The sequence below is a fragment of the Scophthalmus maximus genome, chromosome 10 (genome assembly GCF_022379125.1).
Source record: "Scophthalmus maximus strain ysfricsl-2021 chromosome 10, ASM2237912v1, whole genome shotgun sequence".
Lineage (NCBI taxonomy): Eukaryota > Metazoa > Chordata > Actinopteri > Pleuronectiformes > Scophthalmidae > Scophthalmus > Scophthalmus maximus.
Genome location: NC_061524.1, coordinates 18,095,544 through 18,120,846, shown reverse-complemented (window position 1 = coordinate 18,120,846; position 25,303 = coordinate 18,095,544). Strand labels below are relative to the sequence as shown.

At 41.2% G+C, this 25,303-nt stretch overlaps 1 protein-coding gene and 1 long non-coding RNA gene across 2 annotated transcripts; one reads left to right on the top strand and one right to left on the bottom strand.

Annotated features, from left to right (window-relative positions):
• Positions 1–1,204: 1,204 nt before the first annotated feature.
• Positions 1,205–3,463, bottom strand: LOC118284185. The gene is made up of 3 exons (XR_004784768.1): positions 3,339–3,463; positions 1,428–1,531; positions 1,205–1,344 (listed from the first exon to the last, which is right to left on the bottom strand). It is a non-coding gene; the product is annotated as an uncharacterized LOC118284185 (long non-coding RNA).
• LOC118284184 (receptor-type tyrosine-protein phosphatase epsilon-like) lies at positions 3,406–25,303 on the top strand. Its single transcript, XM_035606909.2, has 21 exons — positions 3,406–3,649; positions 9,668–9,912; positions 15,365–15,436; positions 16,558–16,654; positions 17,124–17,197; positions 17,634–17,770; positions 17,936–18,026; positions 18,202–18,278; positions 18,354–18,390; positions 18,477–18,574; positions 19,178–19,297; positions 20,368–20,531; positions 21,379–21,514; positions 21,700–21,849; positions 22,307–22,400; positions 22,701–22,777; positions 22,900–23,034; positions 23,215–23,340; positions 23,490–23,641; positions 24,659–24,794; positions 24,926–25,303. The coding sequence occupies exons 3-21, from the start codon at positions 15,370–15,372 to the stop codon at positions 24,998–25,000; spliced, it is 2,043 nt and encodes a 680-aa protein (XP_035462802.2). The 5' UTR covers positions 3,406–3,649; positions 9,668–9,912; positions 15,365–15,369; the 3' UTR covers positions 25,001–25,303.

Below are 25,303 nucleotides of genomic sequence, written 5' to 3'. Positions count from 1 at the left end.
GACAGTTGCTACACTGAATGAGACAAAGATGCTCTGTATTTAAGAGATCATTATTCATTTCTTTTTTTTGCAAGTAAGTGTTCTTTTACTTCTTCTAATGTCAGCTGGGCGAGTAGTCCACATGATTCACTCACATTGCATTTTGGTTAATTAGAGCACAATATGATGGTTGGATCCTTTTTGACTTCAATATGACGGGAAACTGAATTAATTCAATTATATGATGAGGTAAATTAGGGACGTGATTGGGTCATTGTTGCACATGCACATGTGCAACTTTATAAATCACAAAGCAGTACTGATGCATTATAAGATGTTTATGAACTATTTATGAAGCAACACTGCCCCCCGCTGAAATGTGTCACATGGTACCAATCCAATGGAATTTAGGGGCATACAATAGCAACTTGGGCAGACACAAACATGTTACTTTAGAATTAATATTTAGGCAGAAACACTGTGCACTTTAAATGATTATAAAGCCACAGCACAGCTGACTGGACTCATGTTTTGGAATTGAAAATATATACATATGTCAATTAATTTTTCCATTCACCTGACATACTGCATGTTCGGGGATTACAATACAGGGCTGCAATGTGCTTTCACTTTTCAGACAAGTTACTGATTATTTTTTGTGATGGTTAGGTTATGTCTTGTGGAATCTGTAACCACAAAATACACGCTAATAATTACACGTTCATTTGAATCCAATTATAGATTTTCATATTCATACTCTTGATTACATTTCCATAATAACTGTAAAACTCCACAGATTACTTCAGGTGAGTGGGACCAGACTCTGGGTTCTTAAAAGAAAATTTCAAACTCATTTACTATTACAAGGCTCAATCCAAGCAAATGTCTTATGATTTATTTCACTTTGGAAAGTTTTTGTGATGAATAATAACTGATCACAATTATTTCCAGTGAATTGTGTTGTTTGGATCAGTGCTATCTTTCTTTTTTCACTCAAAATCACTTTATCTCTCCCAATCTCCTTTAAGTCACTATGGTTTTCAGTCCAGTTAGTCAACTGTCGACAACAGTTTCATTTTCCTGTATGTATATATTTACATACTGTGCACTCATGTCTTAAAATGTCCATTCAGTCAGAGAGGAAAGATAGCAGAGAAAAGACAAACTGGTGAAGGAATCTTTTATGCTTTTTATTGTCTTTATGATTAATCAAAAACTCAACTAAATGAAAAAAGGACCTAAATAATGTGGCAATCGAAAATCAACAATTTAGCTTATAAAAAAAACACAATGATAGCGTGAATTTATTTACCTCATCAACAGGAGTCTTGTGAAGTGGGACTGGCCATCGGGACTAGGTTGAACCTTCAAATAATACATAAAGGTTTTACCATACCTGTCTGTTATCTTAATGGGACTGCGTGTGTGTTCCCAGTCCCTCCATGCACCTGCTGTTGCATCCCAGTCGTCCTCTTGTCTGAAGTCTCAATGAATCCCGCAAAATTCTCCATGGTGGTAGTGGAAGGACAGACTGCTCCCTCTCCTGGTAGTCCTTGAATTGACACAATCCAAGAACCATATAGAGCCCATTACGCACATCAGCATCACTGTTTCGGCCGATGCTGAGGACACTGAGAAAAGTTCAGTTAAAGGCCAATGTCTAATAACAGGGTTTTTCTGAATGTCCCATACAGAACCTTAAACACAATTTTTGTACACCTTTGAAAGGATGAAATGAATGGATCTGTCAACTCAGATTTGGATAAAAGTCTCTTAGGTCACTATCTATTATTGAATTAGGTAAAACATTGGTGGCCGAGCCCATGGCCCGATGATGAAAGTATTGCAATATTTACGTGTCCTCAATGCGTCTAGGATGCATTTACACTTTCACTTATAGAGCTGTCCACTTTTTACTGCACCATCCAAGACACAGGGTATACAAGGTATGAACAGGGTTGAAAAAAAACATCTACAGGACAAATTGAGAGCAGCTGAGTTTGAAATAAAGAAGCTGGTAATGTGCGCTGGTGACTAGACTCATGGCATGTGCAGCATGGCCTGACGCATTAACCCATATTTGCGTATTTGCTGTTACCACCAGTAACTGCAGGTGTCACCAAATCAATCAGGACTGAAATGTACGAGATGACCACTTTAAAAACTATTCATTTGATAGCAGTAAGAGTCCATTTACTCTGCGTAGCTTCCACAAGAGGTCAGCAAAAATGGCCCAATTCTAATAAATGCTTTGTTTTTGTAGAATTGAAAAGTCAATAAAGGCCACAGAGAATCATCCCCACATACTGTGCAGTAGTACATTTGTTTGACAATTTTTCTAACTGTGATTAATAACGTAAAAATAATTTCTCCCCTGTGATATTCAACAGCCTGTAAAGAGTTGAAATTGGCCTGTGTGGCTTCATCCTGGGAACAGCGGGGCTTTTACATAGCTGCCTTTTAACAAAACTGCCCTTGTTTTCCTTGGGAGGTCATATTTCTAATGAATGAGTCAGACATGCCACATGCTGTGCACTTATACTTAATGCTAACAAAATGTGACCTTACACATTATCTGAGAAGCAGCATCATCAGCAGAATGATGACATGTAATCTATGCAGATTGGGGATGATTCATTCATATGATTAAAATACCGGAAAAAAGAAGAAGAAAAAAATACACAAAGCAAATAGACTTACACTTAGGCATGCTTAAGCAATATACTTTTTTTTGAATTGTCAATATAATATTGGCTTGGTCCCAATTTATAATAATATATTTGATTTATAAAGCGCTTTTCATGCACCCAAAGCGCATGAAAAGCAATATATAAAATCATAACACTAACAGGTTAAGGAAGCATGATGGGTTCACCATTGCCAGCAGATGGCTCTATCTAGATTCATGGTGTAAAGGCATTCAAACGTTTGGCCAGTTCTTATTTCACTTAAAGGTTGTCCGTATTGATTTTATGATGCATTGACCCACTGCCCTCTGAACAGTGCCATGTGTCCTTTTTTTATGAACAAGAATGAAATGATCCACCTGGTATGGCGCTTTTTGTCGACTTAAGTCCAAATAATGCCAATAAACAAGTTCGTACAGTATATCATATGGGGAAAAAACGTTTGATAAGGTCAATGTGAATTCATATTGTAAACCTCAAGAGAAACACTGCAGGGATGTTAAATCCTTTACGCATTTCTGAATGTATTGAACAAAACGTCACATGCTAAAATGTCAACCATAAAAACTATCATAGGGGAGAAAAACAAGAAGAGACGGGGAGTTTTCCACGCAACAGAATTGCCCTTTAACGTCCAGTGGTGCAGGAATGTGAGGGATGCTGAGTGCCCACCTGATACACTGCTGCGCGCCCGGGGGAGGGTCTCCAGCTTCCACTCCGGCTGCCACAACACGGCTCGGCTCACGCAGGCAGGCAGGGGAAGGGGCGTCCTCGGGGAGATCTGCCGGAAACCATGTTCATCAGTCGGACATAAACGGCATGTCTTCTGCAGCTCCGGTCAGATGATCCGACGACTTGCGTGCGTTTTGGTATCCTCCAAAGGACACAGGAGAGGACGCGGGCGTCGCGCCGCGCAGGGGAAACGCAAGCCGACATCGCCAGCCGCTGCGCCGCGCGAGGCGAGGTCATCCCCCTGTTCCCCGGTAAGATGGCACACAAGCAGCGCTGGAAAAAACCAAAAACGACTCGAAACAGACGATGTATTACGCATGAATACGCATACGGCCCGTATGCGTATTCATGCGTAATGCATCGTCTGTTTCGTGTCGGTCATTTACCCAGACTCGGTCATTGAACCCTCTCCCCGTTACTCAGACACAGTGTGGCTTGGGTGTATCACTACGCTGCACGCATCACATCTCTTATGTGCGACCACACTCGCATCTCGCTTAAAAGGAGAACATGCTTTTGCACCCACAACGTCGCCAGAGGAGAGGAAACGCAGGCCAACGGGGATTCGGACTCGTTATTCGTATTCTGCCCCACGCCGCCTCTCCTGAACGCAGACAACATGGGGTGGCGTAAATATGGGTTAGTGGAGCAAATCCACACACCATGCGAGCACTAGGGCGCTCCGTGTGATCATTCCCTCTTTAATCAATACATGTTTTTTTTGATGGGGAATGGGCGCATTGGGCATGCAGCATCCTCACTGCACGCCGCACGTAGTGTAGCCTGCATGGAGTAGACAGGCCTGCAGGCTGCACTCAGCAATCATGCTCCGGAAGCAGCATGCAGGGCTTTTATTGTCACTCGGGATTGGACGTAAGGGTATGGCTTATTTTTGGTGTCAAAGCAAGATAAACATCTCAGACAAACACTCAGTTCTCCACCTTTGCACAATTTTCATTGAGGCACTAATGGGGAACAGAGACACATCAATCAATCTGGAGCAAGTGAACAACAAGAGACTCAGACAGGAAGATGTAGAGCCATTTGATTTCCATAGCTGTAAATGTTCAATGCGGACTCAGATACGCAGATGATACACTGATGAGTATCAGAGATGATACTGTCATAATTGTTGCACCGTGGGAAACTGATGGGAATGTCACAAGGCCTATGTTCATACATGAATTATAAATGTCCCTCATTCAACGTAACCTCATTCACAATTACTCAACCTAATTAAATGCCCTAAAAAAAGCTGATGTTAATTTTAGAATTACCTCAGATTCATCATCTGTGGTGTGAATATTGGGCTACATAGCCCATATCTGTTCCACCCAGGGAATACATGAGCTATAGTTAAACACGTGCTAGTACATAGTCTAATTTCCTGATGATGAATTTTCAATATCCTAAGGTGAGAATTATGCTGATTATTTTAAATAAATAAACACTGGCCTGTTTTAACTGCTTTACTGTGAGTGTTGTCTATAATCAAATACAGGAAAAGACATCGACATGACGCCAGCCTGTGTAGAAAGACATACGCCATTGTTGAGTAAACATGAGGTTGCCAAGATATGATAATGATGATGGTTATAAAACTTAATTCAATACTTCAGGTATGAAATTGGCGTTTAACATCTGGGCTGAAAGGAGAACTGAGAACAAGCAAAGGGGCAAGATGAGGGTAGATAGGTGGAAGATTATGGGTCAGTGTGAGTCTAATAATGTCCTCTCAACTGCAATATCAATATCAATATCTAGGTTATCATGTGAAGGGACTGCAATCCTCTTTGTTTCTTTCTTATTGACACCTCTTCTGAAGCTTCTTTTATACAATCTGATTTACATTTGAACATTTTACCATCTTGATTATGCTTTGTAATCATGACCGCTACACTTAGTCTTGTGGGCTAATCAGAAGTTAATTTACTATATAAATATTTTGTTTCATTAGGTGTCTTGGTAATTACATTTTTTTAATTAGATAGTTTGGACTGTCTGACTTTTTTGTCACTCTGACCTTCTTGAAATAAGAGATTTTGATCTGGCAGATAACTATTTTATTAAAGGAGACTTATTATGCTCATATTAAGGTTCATAACTTTGATTTAGATTATTACTTGAAAACATTCCTTGAACCTTTTGTACAGTTTACATGCTTCAAAGTTCAGTTAACACATCAGTTACCTCATACTGTCTATTCCTGCAGCTCCTCTTTTCAGCTTCTGTCTGAAATGGCTGGTTTTACCTCCTGTCTCTTTAAGGTCCCTCCCTCCCAATGAAGCCCAGTTTGCTCTGATTGGCAAGCTGGCCTACTTTGTTGTGATTGGTCAACAGCTTTCAGCGCGTCTAGCACGTTTTCTTGCTCTCCCTTTACCTGGCTCTGTTGGGGGCGTGACAGACGAGCCGCCAGGCGTTTTTTACGCACTTCCGTAAACCGTCGATGTCACCATCTTATCGGCCGAAAAACTGACGATGTGTTTCAGGAGCACCAGGAGCAGTGTTTTCTGTCGGGGAGAGGAGCTCCCTTTTCCGCTGACTTTTGGCTTTTTAACTTTGCAGAACTTTTACATAAAACATATAACACACTAGAGGAAAGGGAAGAACTGAAAAAGCATAATCTTTCTCCTTTAAAGTCCATGGACTGTCTGCATGCATTCACTGATTAGTTGTTTGGTGAAACAATCAGATGAGAAAGACCTCATAACATCCTGAAACATTTGATTGGACTGCAATCTGGCTTCCTCTGCAGGCTTGATTATGATGAAGTGTGTAGAATGACTCTAGTCTAGCTCTTATTTATCATGTATCATTAGCACAAAACATCTATTTCAAACTTAGCAGCTTGTTGCCCCAGGTCAGTGTTTCATAAGTAGACTTGTGTTGTCTCATTTTAATGAGGGCTACTGTACTTGAAGAGAAAAGAGCTGTTACAGGAAACTCTGATGTTGAAGCAACTCCAGAAAACAAAGCTGAACAGAACCATATTATTTAGAACAGTAGTATTTTAGGTCAGACAACAATGACAAGATATTGCACTTTAGAGGATTTTTTCTATCATATATTTAAGTATGTAATGGTTATAACTCAACGGATTGGTTCTGTTTATGTGTTTCACTGCTCTCACAGTTTGTATCACTTATACTGGACTCAAGTGAAAGGAGCAAACCTGTTATCCCCGGCAGAATGAGCGGTGAAGCCGTAATTGCAATGCTTATTAACTCGTGTCCCTAGTTTCACCTAGACTGTGGCGCAGAAGTGTCATTTTCATAGTCCTCAAACTTGAGGCTGGGGATTGCTCTGCTCCTCCTCTGATATTAAGGCATAGAAATAATATTCCTCAGCTGTTTCCCTCGGCAGTAGCCACTCATATCATAGCATTGATGTTGGAGGCTCAGGCCCCCCGATACGCTCAGCAGACCAGTTAGAGTTCAGGTTTCACGTGAGTAGGAAGTTATATGAAGTCTCAGACTGGCTGATCTTTACGTGAGCACTTAGGGAGAAACGCCTGTTAGTGTATTTTGTCAGAGACACAACTTTTTCATCTTGACCTTTCCGCCAAGGTACGTCTTTATCTCATGCAGGTTTTTGGTTTGTTGCCCAGGCAGTTACTCGGTAGGCAACTGCACAGAGTGAATCAATAATTTTTTTTAAAGTACAGATACTCACCACAGTCTGAACTTTGTGTGTGCCAGTGTGAAATAAAATGTTCTATAAGCTGACTGTCAAAACACAGTCTCAGCTTTCTCTATACACTGAGCTTCCTGCAAAGTTACTGCATCCATCTGTACCCTTTGAAAACCTAGTTTATCCCCATTATATATAAAACCGTGGATTCAACATCTTAGGGAACCACGTGAGACTTTGTGGTAAAAGCCATCAATATTGGATTTATGTGTCAGGAAGGCAGCACGTGAATAGAGTGAATAGCTAGCTTATCATCAAATTCACTGAATATAGCAGCCATTAGATTTGTGCATAGATTTAAAATAGTTTGACCATGCAAATAGGTTACAAAAAGTATTATTAATAATAATAATACTAATAATAATCAAGCAAAATGTAATTCTTAACTATGAAAATGAATAAATAAAAATAAACTAATAGCCGTGCTTAGCTACAGCTCTGTGTTGCCTGTTTTGTTATGAATTAATGATTCAAACCACAGAGTGCTGGGTGATGACTGCGCTGCTATTAAACTTTAATGATCTGCATGTTTCCCCTCTAAGTCAATGGGCAGAGTGGCGCAGAAAGGAAGTGCCTGTGCCTGCAGTAATCGTAAGCCGTAAGCACATATCCTTCTCCTTTGGACTGAATGTGCCGTGGCTGAGAGCAGAACAATACTGTGTGTGAAAAGATGAAGATGGTTTCATAGATGCCTCCCACAGGACTTTTACGCAAGTGGAATATGGCATAAATAACTTAGCATATTTTGTACATTTTTTATACCCATTATCATTTAGCCCAGGCTTTTCAATATTCACAATAATATATTATCATGACTTCCCTAGTTCTCGGAAGCGTATTTTTACTTCAGTGAGGCACATTACCTATTTTATCTATTATTTATCTCTTTGTATCAGTGCTTAGTAACTAAATTTATTCTTAAACACACTGTGGCTCTTAAACAAGAGACACAAGCAAAAGATAGATAGCAGCCAGTTCCACCTGGGAACTTAAACGTGCTTGGATCCAGAGAACACTGCTAATATTACCATTTCTGCCTGGTTAATCTGTGATTCATCTTTGATTGACAGATTCAGTAACACGATTTATGTATCTGGGTCAGATCAAAGGTCACAGGAGCTGTGTAGCAATAGGTACCTTTTCTTCTTCTTCATATGTGTTCAGGTTGACCTACATCAGTACATTTACCACATCCACAGAGAATAAATGCGCTGGAGAGTAACTTTAGTTTTAGTCAGTAAATTGGAGCCTTGGGTAACATGTTACAGATATTAGAGTAGAATTAGAGTAATGGTGCCTTAAAAAAGATGATGACTCATTATAATAACACATTAATAAGTTTCCTCAAACATGTCTAAAGGATGATATGTACCACTATTCATTTATGTACTGTGATTCATGGGTAAATAATGAGCTGATTTATGTAACAAAGCAGACAAGCAACAAAGGTTATCCCTTAAAAATATCTACCATAGTCTGTTATTTCACAACTATTACTAGATTTTGCTGCATTTAATGTATAAAATGTGTGTCTCAGAAGTCCCCCAACTTTATAGAAGTGCATTACTAATCCACCTAAAGGATATTTTGACCAGGTTTATGGTGCTTAGGTTAAAGTGGGTGCCTTTAATGGCAAACATGTTTTGACCAAATGCCTAAGACTTTGCAATTTCGGAAAGTTGAGCCGCGCTCCAACAAGTACAGGGGGAAAGGAGGTGTTTTCCATACCTCGTTCATTCACTTTTCTCACCACGGCCCAGACCCAGGGCTCATCCAGCTGGGTCCAGTGATTGATTCACCTCCTCTGCTCGCTGCCCGGCTGCGTCACAGCGGCCAAGTGTTAACAATATGTCTTTGTGCCTCACACCTGTGGGCGTTGGGGCTCTGGGAGAGTGGGAGCGAGTGGGCAAAGGGGACATGCTTTCTTTCTCAGACTCGAGCTAGACCATGGAATAACATCACAGTAACGTCTTTGTCCTAAATAATGAGGAATTAATTCCAGCATAGTTTATGTGATGGCCATGTCACATTCGTGCACAGATTAAGGGCAGTGTGTGGCAGTAGGTTTAATTGGGATACACTGTTTGTGATCAACCACTCCCATGTTTACTGTTATTAGATTTGAAGATGATTCTTGCCTTTTAATTATTTTTGTTGGAACCAAGTATGTACTGTAGTAAACGTGTGGAGTTTACACACATTTTTAATTTGGGGCAAATTAGATTTGCATGGTTGGAGATAAATAGCTTGTTAATGTTTTGGTTTTGCAACAGTGGCTTCTGTAAGTTGCACCAGAGGTTGTCGTGGAGGAGAGAACTAAGCACACACACACACACACACACACACAAAAACACAAACACACGCACAAACACACGCACGCGCACAGAGTTGATTAAATACAGTGTAGTCATACTCGACAGTGCACAGATGCAAACTCCCACACATTCCAGTTCTCTTTTGTTGTTTTTGAAGATTGATTTTCTAAATCATCCTCTTTAGAGTGAGTCGGAAAAAACATGTCTCGGTAAAGGAGCTTTTGGGGTTGGATTGAACTATTGACGTTTGCTTTACTTTTGCAGGTTCTTATGATCCCCTGTGCCGTGATCCCAATCTGAAGCTGTGGCACACCTCCAACCGACCTCAGTCACCGCCACCAGCCTCAGTCATCTATACTCTTACCGATCCCTCAGAGAGGATGTGACTGGGAGAATGGCCAAGGGGAGAAAACCCATATAAATCCGACCGAGAGAGGAAGTGGTATCACACAGATGCTATGGACTGAGGGGTCAACTGATACCAGATCACCGCGGCTTTCCTTGGAAATGTAAGTCTCTTATTAATCCATCTGACCACAAAGCAGGCCGAGTCTGTTTCAAGGGAATCAATTGTAATTCATTCTATTAATGGGACTAATCCAATGATTACAGTATCTCCTTTCTAGATGAGACTAATTGGATTTCAAATCAGTTCCTTAGATCGATTCCTTTGACCTTAACTGTGCAGCAGACAGTAAACGTGCTTGAGAAGATGGGATACAGATTCAGTGGTGTCCCCAGTGTTAGGTATATACTGTTTTCTTTTTTTGATAAGAAGTGTTGTAATATGATGTTTTGCAAAATTTCATACAGTTTTCTTTTTGAAAGACAGACTTGTTGTGAAGCCGCTGCATTTGAAGATATAGCTGTGACTTTACCAGGCAGTACAGCTTCATCCTTTTTTTCCTGCCTCTGTGTGCTAAGGATGTCTTCCATTATGGCTGTTATCTCTGAACCCAGAATGGAGACATTTATCTCCTCCAGCTCCCCTCCTCTCTCCTCTCGCTGCCCTCTCATCTCTCTCGCTCACTCAGCGCTGCCACACTTTACTGACATGTGTTTGTGCTCTCGTTCCATCCTTTTCCTTGGCACCTGACAATGGAAGCGGTAGCTCTTTCTAGTATTCCTCCTTTATGCTCTATCTTTGTTCCTCCTCTCCTTGGAAACCCCCCCCAAAAAAACTTTTTTATCTTCCTATGTACAAGACATGCCGTCTATCCTTTGCCAAGCACAAAAATGTGGATCTGTCTTTGAAGCTGTTTTGATCTCTGAAGAGACTGAGACAGGATTGGATAGTGTTATCTTTTTAATATACTGTTTTTTTATGTCTATTTTATTGCTTGAGATACCCCTATGAACACAGCGTTCTTTAACTTTTATCTATTATAATGCAATATGCTTTATGAATGCTATCCATATTTTTAACAGTATTTCTTTCACTGGTGTTACATTTACTTTGCTGTCACACATACTCAGTCAGGAGTCTTGTTCCTATTGCTCCAGATCAGAAGTCATAGTTCAATGACCATTTTATGTGGTAAATATCCGTGAATGCTTGGATGCACTGTCACTGATGGAACATCGTGTTATTGTGTTGAATAATTAGAAATCATGCATTTCTCAAATCAGTGGTGATTTCAGCTGCAATAAGCTTTCAGCGGGGTCAGGTCAGAGAAGTTCCCATTTGTTTACCTGTCATATTCTATTTAATGGAAGACTTACGTTATTGGGGGGAGCAATTGTACATCATTTGGTTTAGTGTTCATGGAACAGCATTGCAGGTTGTGGTCCACCACTTTGGGCCAGACTGAAATATCCCAGTAGCTTTTGGACTGATTGCAGACACTCTAACTAAAATATTGAACACTGCAAACATATCTATCTACTAACACAGTCCATGCATCCTCCCGCCTACTGCATGCTGGAATATGCTATGTGCTCCCATAATCCTAACATGAATCAGCGTTGTAAGAGCATAGTTTATGTAGGGATGAGCTTGATTGTTTTAATGGAAAGACACTTGAACAGAGCACATACAGTGCCAATGTAAATTATGTCTATGATTCACTCGTCAAGTTATTTGACGACCCTATTTTAATGATTTTAAGACAACCTATAAAAACCATAATGTTTCCCATTGGCATCTCATTGTAATGCCACTGTAAAGGTTTAAACATCTTGTCATGACTTCGTTTGCACCATACGACTTTGAGAAATAAGATTTATATCAGGGTTGCTGAGCAAGCTACTCTTTGAGGTTCCTGGCCATGAAATAGATTGGGCCTGGAATTTATTGTGTCGAATTAAACCGCATGTTCCAAAAGAGCATGAAGTGGTTACAATGTGGTTTATTAGACACTATAGGAGGAGACAGAATAAATCACGTATGAGCTATGCAATTTTAATGTACACTTTGTTGACCGTGGCCTCACATGATGAACTTCAGCAGTGAAATTAGACAGTAATGTGTGAGTTCAGCATCAAATGAAGGCTGAATATGTTTAAATTGCAGCCATGTCAGTAGATTGCATGTCCCATGACATATTAAGCTACATAGTGACGTTAGTAGCGGATGCTGCTTCGTTATTGTGTATCATAAGAGTATCATAATGTGGCAACAGAAATATTTCCATTGAGGAGTTGAAACATACTGACTTATGCATGAGGCCTGTTACATTTGAGCCGGTCAACAGAAATATAATATGAGGCAAAATCACTTTGAGGTCACTGTAACTACCAGTCATTCTATTAACATATACTAAGAAAATAAAGACCCCTGAACTTGCTTTAAAGCTATACTTAAAATTATTTCTTACCCAGTGAAATGTGCATGTACTCTTTACTACGGTCAGGAGCTCAGCAGGGAGTCTTAATTCTCATGCCTTATTTTCGATTTTTAAAAATTATGTACCAGTGTTTTTCAGAGCAACGTGTTTGTGTTGTCTCATTCCAGTGATATTTAAGTTCAAGCAGAAGCAAATGTGCCTCCTGGTTACATCCTGTCACATGTTCCTCGTTGGATGAAACCTTCCCCTGCACAGTTTGGTTTGAATTAATGATAAAGCTGAGTAAACAGGGTGCAGGTTTGCCACGAGGAACAGACACGTTTTTTTTGGTTTTGGCGTTTCTATTTCTGATGTCAGTTTTCTTTGAGGCTCGTTTTCAGGTTTCCGTGTGTGAGCCTCAGTGAGGGAGATGTTAGAGTGAAGCAGAACAGATTCATTTTCGGGTGCTGTGACTCTTGGGAGTTGAGGGCTGTAGAGTATATCTCACTGAGGGTTTTTTGTATTTCTCTTTCCACCGAGAGTTTCTATAGCTGTATCACATGTAATGCACTGTCTTGTGCAGAACTTGTATCATCTCTGTTCACAAACACAGTGTAAGCATTGCGTCATGCATGGATGCAGATGATTTGCTTCTGCACTCCTAGCTCAAGTGATGCAGTATAATTTAATTTACTGGGAACATTTATGTCAAGCAGGTGCTGGGGGGTTGAAGTAAGACACACTGATGCTAGTATTTCATTAAACAGAAAGAAAAGCAGGCATCTGGAATGAATAATGCAATAGCCATAGGGCATGGCACGGACAATTATACCAAAGCATCTTTTCCTTGTTTAGAATAGGTCTCAGCAGCAGCTCGTCTTTCATACGAGGGTCAGATGATGTCATATGCTAATTACGTCATATAAATAGGGTAAAGTCAGTGGTGTGAGCAACGGGTCATGTGAAGTCATTATGAAGTCACTTTCATGAGGAAGAATGTAGACTTGTCAAGAAAAGTACAAAGAAAAAGACCAAAATCTTAAAATAAAAACCATGTTTCATAAGGAACAACAGTTCAGAGTCACCATGACTCTGCAGATTTTTTTACTTCGTGTTGCCCCAAGGTTGAACTGAAGATATAATGATTGTATATTTTTTAGGACTTTTGATGAAGGATCACACTGAAGACCTGTTCAGGTCCGACAAAAGCCTCGAATTTGCAGCCAAATGCTTTTCTCAGCAAGATGACAACTCTTTTCTCCTTGGCTGGAAAAAGTGTCCCGGCTTCTAGTGCAATAAGATGTTTGCTATTCCATGCTGTTCTCCCCATACATTTAAGTTGTGTTATCAGTTCTCTCTGTTGATCAGACGGCCACACAGCAATAATGTATAAACAGATACGCCTAAATTCTATACTTTATTTTTACCATTGCCTGCTTTTTCTTCGCACAGGGAAACATTCACTCTAGAAATGAGTGCAACTTTTTTTATGCAATGCAGTCACATATAGTGGCAGCACATTTGATGAATTTTTCATTTCAATTCTTTTTTCTGTTTGTTTCTATGCGGTATACACTGCAGCTCGCCAGGAGATGACAGATATGCAGTAGCCTGTGCAGTGACCCACACGCACAGCATGCCTTGCAACATAGGGCCAGAGGATGGGTCACTGTGAGTGAATGTGACTGTGCCCAGTAGGGTAGAGCGGGGAACAGTTGCCGACACTGTCGGCTTGTTAACGCTGGTCACGGAAGTGGCTCCTCCAACAGAGTGAGACACATATGTAACACAGAGCCTTTGGCTGTTGGACGCATGTGCAGGCACGCATACATGTGAAATGAGAGAAGGCAGTGTGTGTATTTGTATGTGTGAGAGTGAATGGAGGAGAATAAAAGGAGCACTCGAGTGCACAGACGTGTTGCACTGAGTATTGCTGCGGTGAGATTCTGTATAAGGGGCCAAACACAGAGCCCCTAATTTGTCTTTTTAATAATATTTTATGAGTTTTGACATAAATTTGGTTTTGAGCACATTATTACAACATCATTATGTAGCTCTATTTTCTATGAAAGCTTTGGGAGTCATAGTTATGTGGAAACCCCCTGGGGTTATGTGCAAGAAATCCTCTCAAAGATCACAAATTAGGCCCCTAGATGACCCACTTCTAGAAGAACTAAATTGACACAATGAATTATTCCATCCGGTCTTGTGGCCTCTATAACGAGCAGGGAACTTAGGACAGATGATAAATTAGGCCACTCAATCCTTGCCTCTCTCATTTATTCCATCAAAGCCATTTAGACAGATCTGCCCCGTTTGCCCAATTTCTTCTGTGATTTCTTACCCTCTCATTTGGAGGGCGGTGGGAGGAAAGAGGAAATGGATGTGAAGTTTGGAGAAACTGGCTGCTACATTTCGGAGATAATAAGACACACGCATAACGTGTCGGAATCAATTTAACTCTGGTTCAGTTGAAAGGAAGTTGTCACAGGCCTTCCTTTCGGAAAGACACTCCCAGAGCTTTGCCCCAAATAAATCACAGATAGCCCCCGGCAATGAAGTAAAAGGGAAGAGTGTGAATGTGGTTTAGAATAAAATGATGGCTCACTGCAGAGGAGTGGAAAGAGAGAGAGTACCGGAGAGAGACAAATGGAAGAAGCTGCAAGGAAACAATACCATCTGGTAAAATCTATATACATGTTCAAATTTTTACATAACACTATTTATGCCTCTCTATTTCACTGAGCAGGATGCTTTGCCAGACTGAACAGTGCTGTATATCAAAGTTATCGCAGCAAAATCCGATGCTTTCTAACAAATGCCGCTCAACTCCATGGTGAAATCCACATTGTCCACTGGGGATACGGTTAGTGTCACCGGTGCATCGCCACCTCCTTCCTGGTTTGATGTCTGAATACTTGGGTATTTGATATGCTGCTCTTTCAAGTCAGCCCGACAGGACAAGGCTGCGAGCAGATTTCCCACAAGGACTTTATCTGCTCAACGGGGAGACTCACAGACATCACTCTCAAGCCTCATCAAAGCTGAGCTCTCCTCGCTGCCATGTGTGCGCCTCACCAGGCCTCGGACACATTTCATATTGGTTTGGCGCCTTCTAGTGGACTTGGCGGAGAACTACAAGGGTTTCATCTGGTACGCTGTTGAAGTGAAAAGTGTTCTGTTTTTTCCTCCACAGTGACAATGGTGTTGTTTCTGATTGGGATCTCTACTGCCGTGAATAATTCATCTCATGAGAACCAAACTGCAGGTAAGAGCAACATTTGTGCTGTATATGGAAAAGATCACATGTCAAAGGGAGATTGTACTTATCTTAGGTTTAGATGAAATATCACATTCATCCACATTAGAAGTTGAATTTGCTGGTATTAAATCACGCTCTGAAAAAATACATTTAGGTTTTTTTGCTGCTACGTCCTTAGTCGGTCTGTTCATCTATGACCAATCGGCGGAATCTGTTCACTGATTTTATCAGGCTCATCTGCTTACATTTTTCTACTAACATTATCCTGTAATGGTCACATGTGGCTATGGTGGCTATCATTCAGCAAAATCCACAGAATATAGTCATGGTTTAAAGGAGCAGTCAGACATTTTGGGAAATCATTTTAAATACGTATTTGGTTTATTGCCGAAAGTTAGATGAACAGAAAGATTTATATTGCGCTATTCCAGTCTTATCGCCTGCCCAAAGCGCTTTAAAGTGCAAGTCACATTTACCCATTCACAAATTCAGCGCTTCTATACACATCGCTTTTCTACCACACATCATTCGCACAGCCGTCAGGGGCAATTTATAAGGTTACGTGTCTTGCCCAAGGACACTTTGGCATGGAGACCGGAGGAGCCGGGGATCGACCCTTCAACTGTCTGGTTAGTGGACGACCCTCTCTATCTCCCGAGCCACAACCGCCCACTATCCGGGTCTGTCCGTTTATTACAAAGCTAGCACCAGAATATAAATAGGCTTTGCACAAACACTGGAAACAAAGAGAAAATGCAAACCTGCCTCTGTCCAAAGGTAAAAATATTGGCCTGCAAGGTAAAAGGTAAAAATATCTGAAGCTCATTAGCTGTGTTATATCTCAGACTATTTCTTGGCTGGGCCTGGCGCCCCCCCCCCCCCCCCCCCCTTAACCTTTTTAACCTTTGAACAGATCCAAACTAACAGGTCAAGTCTGTATGCTCAGCTAAGCCAAATGTCTCCTGGCCATTGTTGCATCTTTAACATCTTTATCGATCTCCTCATCTAAACGTTAGAAAGGAAGCAAATAAGCACAACCATTTCTTTGTTTGTCTATTGTTTGTTTTTATGTATTCCTGGATAAAACTGATATTCTCCACCATGTTTTTTTTTTTTTTAAAAACCAGAAAACCCCACCCATCAGGGTGCTCATGTGCTCCCGTCAACACTGGTCATATCGCTGCTTCTCGTCATCGTTGTCCTGCTGACGATCTACTGTCTGAGGTGATCTAGCCTGCGCATACACACTCACTTACTGTATTTGCATGTCTTTGAGTGAATCTCTCTCGCTCTCTCTCTCTCTCTCTTTCTGTCTTTCAAAATGTGCGTGTTGTGGGTGGGGGTGGTTAGCAGACTGGCGGCAAGCTGTGGCTTATGGGTAGACAGCTGCACCTCAAGTAAGACAGCAAACAAAAAAACAACTAGGTCAGTTCAGGCCACAAACACTTGTTCACTGACCAACCAGCTCAGACCTCTTTCTTCCGGATGACGGCATGAGGAGGAACAGCTTTGCCTCTCTTAGATGGTTGATATTGGTTTTTGGCGTTTGGTTCTTTGCCTACTTAAAGTGCTTAGCAGCTCTGTTTTAGGGATCAGACTTAGCCCAGTTTTGCTTTTTCAATAGAAATATCTGACCTTTATCTTCTCTAACAGATTTTCTTTGTTTGTATTCCACTTCCTTCCACGACGGTAGGTTCAAAAACCACAGGAAAGCTCTCGTTACCTCGGTGGATAAAAAGATTCCGAATGGCTTCTTGGAGGAACAAGGTACTGCTGTGCTGTACTCAATATAATCGACAGTGCATGAAAATGTAATGCAGTCTTTTACTTTTTATTCCTTATTTGATTTGATTTGTAGAATTGCACACTTTACGTACTAGGAAAGTTCCACCATCTGAAGTCTGAGCTAGCTGGCAAGGGTTCTTGAAGGTTCTTAGCTTTCCTAGCACGTAGGGGAGCCATATAAACTTTCACTTCAAGTGAAAAATAAATAAATAAGCAGAAAGGCCAAATTCTGTTTCATGCAGCAGCCGCACCACCACCACCATGTTTATGACTCGAGAAATCATTTCTGTCTTGTAACCACAGAAGTAGGAAATCTTAATGGCCATCAGGCTTGTTTTTGCAGGTGCTATGAGAGCTTGTAATGTTCTCCTTTGGGACACGTTAGCCGCCTGACCGCCATATATTCCATTAAACACAGGAGAGCAGACAGTGGTCCTTCTCCCCAGATCTCCCTCACCATCCAAGAGGTACTTCCCCATCCCACTGGACTCTCTGGAGGAGGAGTACCGGATACGCTCTGCAGACGATGGCAAACTCTTCAGAGAAGAGTTCAACGTGAGCCGAATTGTTTATTTCGTGGACTCTGCAGCGCAGTCTGTATCCAATTTTTGGTCCTGCAAGCGGAGAACACGACACCGAGTAATTAATTGTTATGTTAGCAGGCTGTGTACTTGTGGTTTTTATTTTTCATCTCATGAGAATTGGGCCCTCTCGTTATAGTCGCTGCCGTGTTACTACCGCCACGGGTCCTTTGAGGAGGCGAGCCGAGAGCACAACAGAGAGAAAAACAGATACCCAAACATTTTACCATGTGAGTGAGGATGTACGTTCTGCATCAAACAATATTAATGCAACCTTTAGACTTGCAGTTTCATTGATCACTAAATCTGATGAAAAGGTGATGTAGGCTGAAAGGAAAAAATAGGAAACAACTTTTTATTTACAGGCCGTTGATCTTTTTTTTTTTTCTTCCCTCCCTTCCATAGATGATCATTCCAGAGTGGTGCTGAGTCACCTCGATGGGCATCTGTGTTCCGACTACATAAATGCCTCTTACATAGATGTGAGTCTAAATTAGATTTGAGCTTTTAATTGCAAATGATCGGGTTCCTTACTTTACTTACTTTTTATCACACAGGGCTATAAAGAGAAGAACAAGTTTATTGCAGCTCAAGGTAAACACACACATTATCTAGGTTCTGGGGTTTTACATAAGTTTATTTGAGCTATGTCTCTAATACTTTTCACGATTCTTTTTCAGGCCCCAAACCTGAGACAGTGGCGGACTTCTGGCAGATGATTTGGGAACAGAAAACAGCAACTATAGTAATGCTGACGAATCTTAAAGAAAGAAAGGAGGTTTGTTTGAGATTATTCTCTCTACATGCCTCTAGAGCTACCACGTAGGATGGGCTAAAGACTGAACCTGTACAATCTATGTGAATTAAATGCACCTTGAGCGAACCCCCTTTTGTATTCTCTTGAACCAAAGTCATGGGCATAATTTATTTGACCCCTTCCCCAAATGAGGATCCATACAAAGTGTCAGCCAGCAGATTATGTAGCATGGCGTTAAATTTAGCCTCAAAGGGATGATCAATTGAGAGCTCAACAGCGGGTGTGATAGGGCAGAATGGAGGCATCGGGGATCAATGAGGGAATAATTGTCGATAAGATCCTGAGAGGCTTCATGATAATTAGTCTGAGAATCCAGTTAATGAGTTGAGACGTCGCTTGTGAAGATCTTATTGACTGACGGAGTCGCACAAAGTCCCGGTTATCGCCTTGGAATTGGACTGTGAAATACACGTGTCAAGTGCACGTTTCTATATGCGCACATACAATATACACATTAGGAGAAGTTACATAGCGATTTAATAACAATGATAATAAACCGTTGCATGTTTTCATGGGGCATATTCCAATGAAGATACACCGTCGTTGTTGTGATTCTCTCACCAGGAGAAATGTTATCAGTATTGGCCGGAAAAAGGCTGCTGGATGTACGGCAACGTCAGGGTGGCGATGGAGGACGCCACGGTGCTGGTGGACTACACGATCAGAAAATTCTGCATTCAGTATGTGAGTAAAATTATATGAACCTGCATATCAGAATCTAAAGGATATTAATGAGTTGAGTTGAATCACTTCTCAAAAGACACTATGTCTCATCTGGCCCAGCACGGAGCTCGACTTCTCTTCTCAGCACATCCGAGGAAATGTAATTACTATAATACTGTGCAGTAGGAAACATTTATCTAATAGAATCCCCTAAAATTAAGATAAATGTTACTTTTATTTAGGCATACACGTGCTGAAAATAATAGTGTGCTTTTTTTTAATACAGTTCTTAATATAGTTCTCAATTGCTGTAAACATGTATAATGATAATAGCCAGATTGTTATTAAAAATTTAACCAAACAATTGAGCCACATTGAGATTGTGCAAAAAGTAATGTTCCCTGTGGGGAAAGAAGAACATTATAGTAAACTGTAATAGTATACAAAATATAATAAATAAATGAAAAACAGAATATAAAAGAATTTAGTGTAGGTAATAAACACAGCATACAATTACAAGTATGTTGGTTTATATTTAATGTACAGTAAACACTGTACAAATCTTCAATGTTTCACATGAAGTCATCTCTGGAACACGCAGCGACTGTATTTCTTTTCTTTGACTGCCGAGTCGGGTGCCATCTCAGTGCAGCACAGAGCCTTCAGACTGAAAAATTCACTTTGTTCCCCGCTCTCCATTTGAAGCTGGAGAAGTGCAGATATCCTCTCTGACTCTGTGACTGTGCGGTAGCACTGCAGCAAAAGCTGACACACTGGCTGCTTTTACAGTCAGCTCTCTGAACACAGAGCAGAGCAAGTGTTTGAGAGAATGATATTACGTTCTCCAGAGAGACCATTCATGAGATGCGAGAGTTAGGATGACGCAAACCAGTACACGTGTTCAATAATTTGATTCGGTTACAAACAACAAAACTCCTTTTTTTTCAGAGAATTTTATGGTTATTTTTCCAGTAGTTAACCGTTTTCTATTATGACCGGCTTCGTAAAAACAGTCAGTTGGAGTGATTTGTGTGTGCACAGTGAGTATTGTTGATGCACAGGTATTAACGTTGCGTGTCTGCGCTTCACAGCAGGGCAGCGACGGTCCCCGAGCCCCCCGACTGGTCACTCAACTCCACTTCACCAGCTGGCCAGACTTCGGGGTGCCGTTCACACCCATAGGCATGCTGAAATTCCTCAAGAAGGTCAAGACGGTCAATCCATCCTACGCTGGACCCATTGTCGTGCACTGCAGGTAAGATGTAGAGCAAAAATATAAATATATATATATATATATATATATATATATATTGCAAAATAAATATAAATTGAGTGTGACTTAACCTCACAATCGCTACACACTGCGGAGGAGAGAAAACTTTTTCCTTGTGTTACTGACTTCTATTCATTCTTTAAGGGGAAGGAAACACTTAAATATCCTGTGGCCGAAACTACAAAAAAATATGTCAAAAATCTAAACACTGCTGAGAAGTGCTCGTATCAGAGGCACCTGGTTTTAATGGAATAAAAAGTCCTGATAATTTGATAACGCCATGTTAAATGAGTGAGCTAAATAAGTGTAATACGTTTTCTCCAGCTTGCCTGGTATGTGCATTTGTTTGTCCGGCCAATCGGCGCAAAGCCTCACCAAAAGAAATCTGCAACCGATTGTAGCAACTGCTGCAACAGGTGCTTGGGGAGCGGGACTGTTGTTCTTGAATGGGGCCCATTGAAGAGGCCTCAACACCCCACCGTGGAATCCCAGCTCTGTGCTCCCTGAGGTGCCGTCTGCTCAAATGACTCTTGTAAATCTATTAAGAGTTTGTTTGGGCTTCAGAGGTGAAGCACTTTTACACATGTCCTCGGGGCTCAACAATTGATGTCTATGTACAGAATATAGGGATAGTGGGCTGATACATAGCAAGACTGAAAAATTATTTTTCTTTATTGCAGAAAAAAAAAACTCCCTCCTATGTGCTTCTATTGTTGTGGATGCCCTTTGTGCTAAATAGAATGTCTGCCAAAGTTCTTATTCGACACATTTTTGTTTTGTGCCGACACAAAGAAGAACTTGTGCCTTCTTCTTGTTTGTGTTTCTGCAGTGCCGGGGTGGGGAGGACTGGGACATTCATTGTCATTGACAGCATGATCGACATGATGCACATGGACCAGAGGGTGGATGTCTTCGGCTTTGTGAGCAGAATACGAGAGCAGCGCTGTCAACTCATCCAGACAGATGTAAGTGTTGACCCTCTCTGAGATGCTGTGCCTTGGACTGACAGCTCAACTCGTGGCGTAAACAAGCGAGGACGCCTGAAACAAGCACAGTCTGTGATGCAAAAGTAGTAGGAAACACTTTTTGGCATGAATGTGACTACTTCAACTTCCTCCACCTCTTGACTTCCTTCTCTCTTCCTCCTCAGATGCAGTACTCCTTCATCTACCAGGCTCTGTTGGAGTACTACCTGTATGGAGACACAGAGCTCGATGTGTGCTCTCTGGAGGGCCATCTGCAGAGGCTTCACAACACCAGGGCGCCCCACGACAGGCTGGGCCTGGAGGAGGAGTTCAGGGTACGAAGAAAGGAGCTCACTCTTAAACATTTCAGTCAGTAATGAATCCGTCCCCGTCGGCCTGCGCCCTGCATGGGTATATTTTCATGGAAAACTTGCCCAGGGTGCCGCTCTTGGCAGTAGTAACATAAATAACAATGCTTTGTATCAACTAAAACTTTATGTGGCACCACCATCTGCCACATGGTATTTATTGTAGCTTGGTTAAAATTTCTCACTTTTGCTGCAAAAATGTCCCTCACAGTTCCCTAAACACTGAATTAAATGATTCCCTTATGCCTCTTCTTCTTTTTTTTCTTCTTTTCTGCCAATACGAAATGTCCAGCTTCCGTCTTTTTACTTGTTGCATTATTTTTTGCATTAGCGTCACTAGCCTTTAAGAGAAAAATCACTGCCCTGCACAGACGAAACATCAACTTTTTGATCACGTCGTTCGACTCATGTTTTCTCCCTTCAGAAACTGACCAACGTTCGCATAATGAAGGAGAACATGAGAACGGGGAACCTTCCTGCCAACATGAAGAAGAACCGCGTGCTTCAAATCATTCCGTGTAAGGATCACTCTGCCACGCCGAACGCGTTCATAATACATCACATCCGAGCAACATCAAAGTAGCCCACTGCTGGTGATTTTTTCTAGACGGCGTACACAGATATCTGGCTAATCAGTCCATGTCTGTGTGATCAATGACATTTAAATAGGGCTCGTATCTTGACTTAAAGTTGAGGGGGGGAAAGCTTGGGTACGACTTAAATAGGCGAAAGTTTTTCTTCAAACTTTGACGTTGTTAGGAATCACTCCTGGAAAGTTTAATTTTCCTTTTTTGTCCTTTATTCCTTTTTTTTTGCAGATGATTTCAACCGAGTAATACTCTCAGTGAAAAGAGGACAGGAGTTCACTGACTACATCAATGCCTCCTTTATTGATGTAAGCACACCCCGCGCGACTTTCTGTATAGATTTCCCATAGAAGTATATATAACGCTCATTGTTTCCTTTACAAAACAATGCAAAATATTATGTTTGTTTACCGGATGATCTGCCCTCCAGGGCTACAGGCAGAAGGACTATTTTATCGCAACCCAGGGCCCCCTGTCTCACACAGTGGAGGACTTCTGGAGGATGGTGTGGGAGTGGAGGTGCCATTCAATCGTTACGCTCACCGAACTCAAAGAGAGGGAGCAGGTAAAAGTGAAGGCATTCCAACCATACCATTTTTTTTTTTTTTACATTCTATTATTTCATTTTCTTGTTTGCATTTAATTGTTTTATATTTGTTTTCATTGCACATTGAAAATATTAAAAATAGGCTATAAATCGTTCAAGTGCACCCTAACCGTGTTTCCATCTGACACTGCCAACCAGGAAAAGTGTTTCCAGTATTGGCCATCAGAGGGCAGTGCAACATTTGGAGATTATACCGTGGAGCTGACTGGCGATACACTGTGTGAAACCTTCACTCTCAAAGACATGGTGCTCACCTACAGACCAGTGCGTAGTGTTTTATTCCATCATCTCAAAGCATTAAAATACGTATTCTAGATGTTGAAAAGAAGAAAAAGCCCTGCCCGTTTTTCTTCCGTTGTTTGTCTTTACAGATGAATCAGTTTGAAGTTAATGACATTTGTGCCGTTTTTCAGGAAAAGCAGTCACAACATGTCCGACACTTCCACTTCCACGGATGGCCCGAGATTGGAATACCGGCTGAGGGAAGAGGAATGATTGACATTATTGCTGCCGTGCAGAGGCAGCAGCAGCAGTCTGGAAACCGTCCCATAATTGTGCACTGCAGGTGAGGAACTTCAGTTTGACACTTCTGCAGCACCATGTGCAGCTTCAGCCGGACTTTACATACAGTTTATTACATTATGTATTTGTCCACTCATGCTTTTCACACAACCTCTTTCATTCTCGCCGCGCTTCTCCTACCTGATCGCCGGAATCCTAGCTATCGGAAGGAATTTCAGTTTTACGGATGCAATTTTGTTCCCTGCGAATGTCTGTTACAATGAATTCTACATTTTGCCTCGGCAGACCTGGAGTTCTCTGCCGAAACCATTTATGTGATCCCTTATAAAGACTTAGCTGTGAAAGCTTTGATCAGAACCTAGCTTCAGGTGAAGTGATTCTAAAGCAGCGCGCCCCTGTGGGATTGATCCAATCCACTGATTCACAGTCAATTAAAACCTCTCAAAGTGAAATCTCCTCTGACTCCCACTATGATTAATCTGATAAGATGAGCTAACGACAGGAAATGGTGTCATCACTCTCTTCTATTCCTTCATCACCACTTGTCTAAGAGGGGCTTTTTAAAGCTTTTTCTCGGCCCCTTGGGGAATGGGGCTAACCCGCTGCAATCCCCAACGTCTCTCTACACTTCTCTTCCGACTCGCACGTCGCTCTCGCTTTCCCCGCCTCTCAGTGTCTTTCTCTCTCCACCCTGCCATCATTGTAAACATTGACTCAGTCAAACACTGAGCTTCCAAACTGATTAGTGTTAGCGTTTGGATTAGCCTCCCTTTAAGTGAGGATGATTATTAGCACTATTACCCAAAGGTCACCTTTTCTCTTGCAAACTTTAAAAATTGAAATGGGGAAAAGGACGTGCTGCGCAGATTGCAAGAGTTTTTCATCAAAGCATTATTGTTTGAGAAATGTTGTTGTCTGGAATTTTTAAAATTGTCCTTCGAAATTGTGTGTAGTTTTTCCACGACTGCAGCTCTGCAGCAGATCTCACCACTGTTCGAAGGGCCTCCTGCACCAGAAATATGTGATTTGATTGCTGATAGTTTTGTCCTTCATCTTTCAGTGCTGGTGCGGGTCGGACCGGCACCTTCATTGCCCTCAGTACCATTCTGGAAAGGGTGAAAGCTGAAGGCCTCCTGGATGTTTTTCAGACAGTCAAGAGTTTACGCATGCAGAGACCACACATGGTTCAGACTGTGGTAGGTGGAAAACAAGCTAACGTCAAACCTGCAGTGCAGAAACTGTCAGCTTCTTCACGTTAGTGTTGTTTGGAACCATTTTTTGCACATGAATGCACAATAACACTTTTCCTTTTGCTTTTCCCTTGCAGGAGCAATACGACTTCTGCTACAGAGTGGTTCAGGATTTTGTTGACATTTACTCAGACTACGCCAATTTTAAATAACAGCCATCAGATACCGTTTCTGTATAATTTGTTATAATTAACTTATGCAATTTTCTTCTGAATGTTTTTTTCTAAAGCGGGCTTTTTTTTTACATTTTTGCACAGGTGTAGAAATTGTTGTAACATAATGTAACATAATTAAAAAACATCTGTGCTTCAGAAGTCTCTTGCAGGAATGTTTGATCGTCAAGTATCATATTATAAAAAATAAAAATTAATTGTTTTATGTTGCATAAAAGGCAACATTGCTAGGGTCAGTAAAGTGGAAATAAAGAGGAAATATTCAATATTTAATTGTGTTCC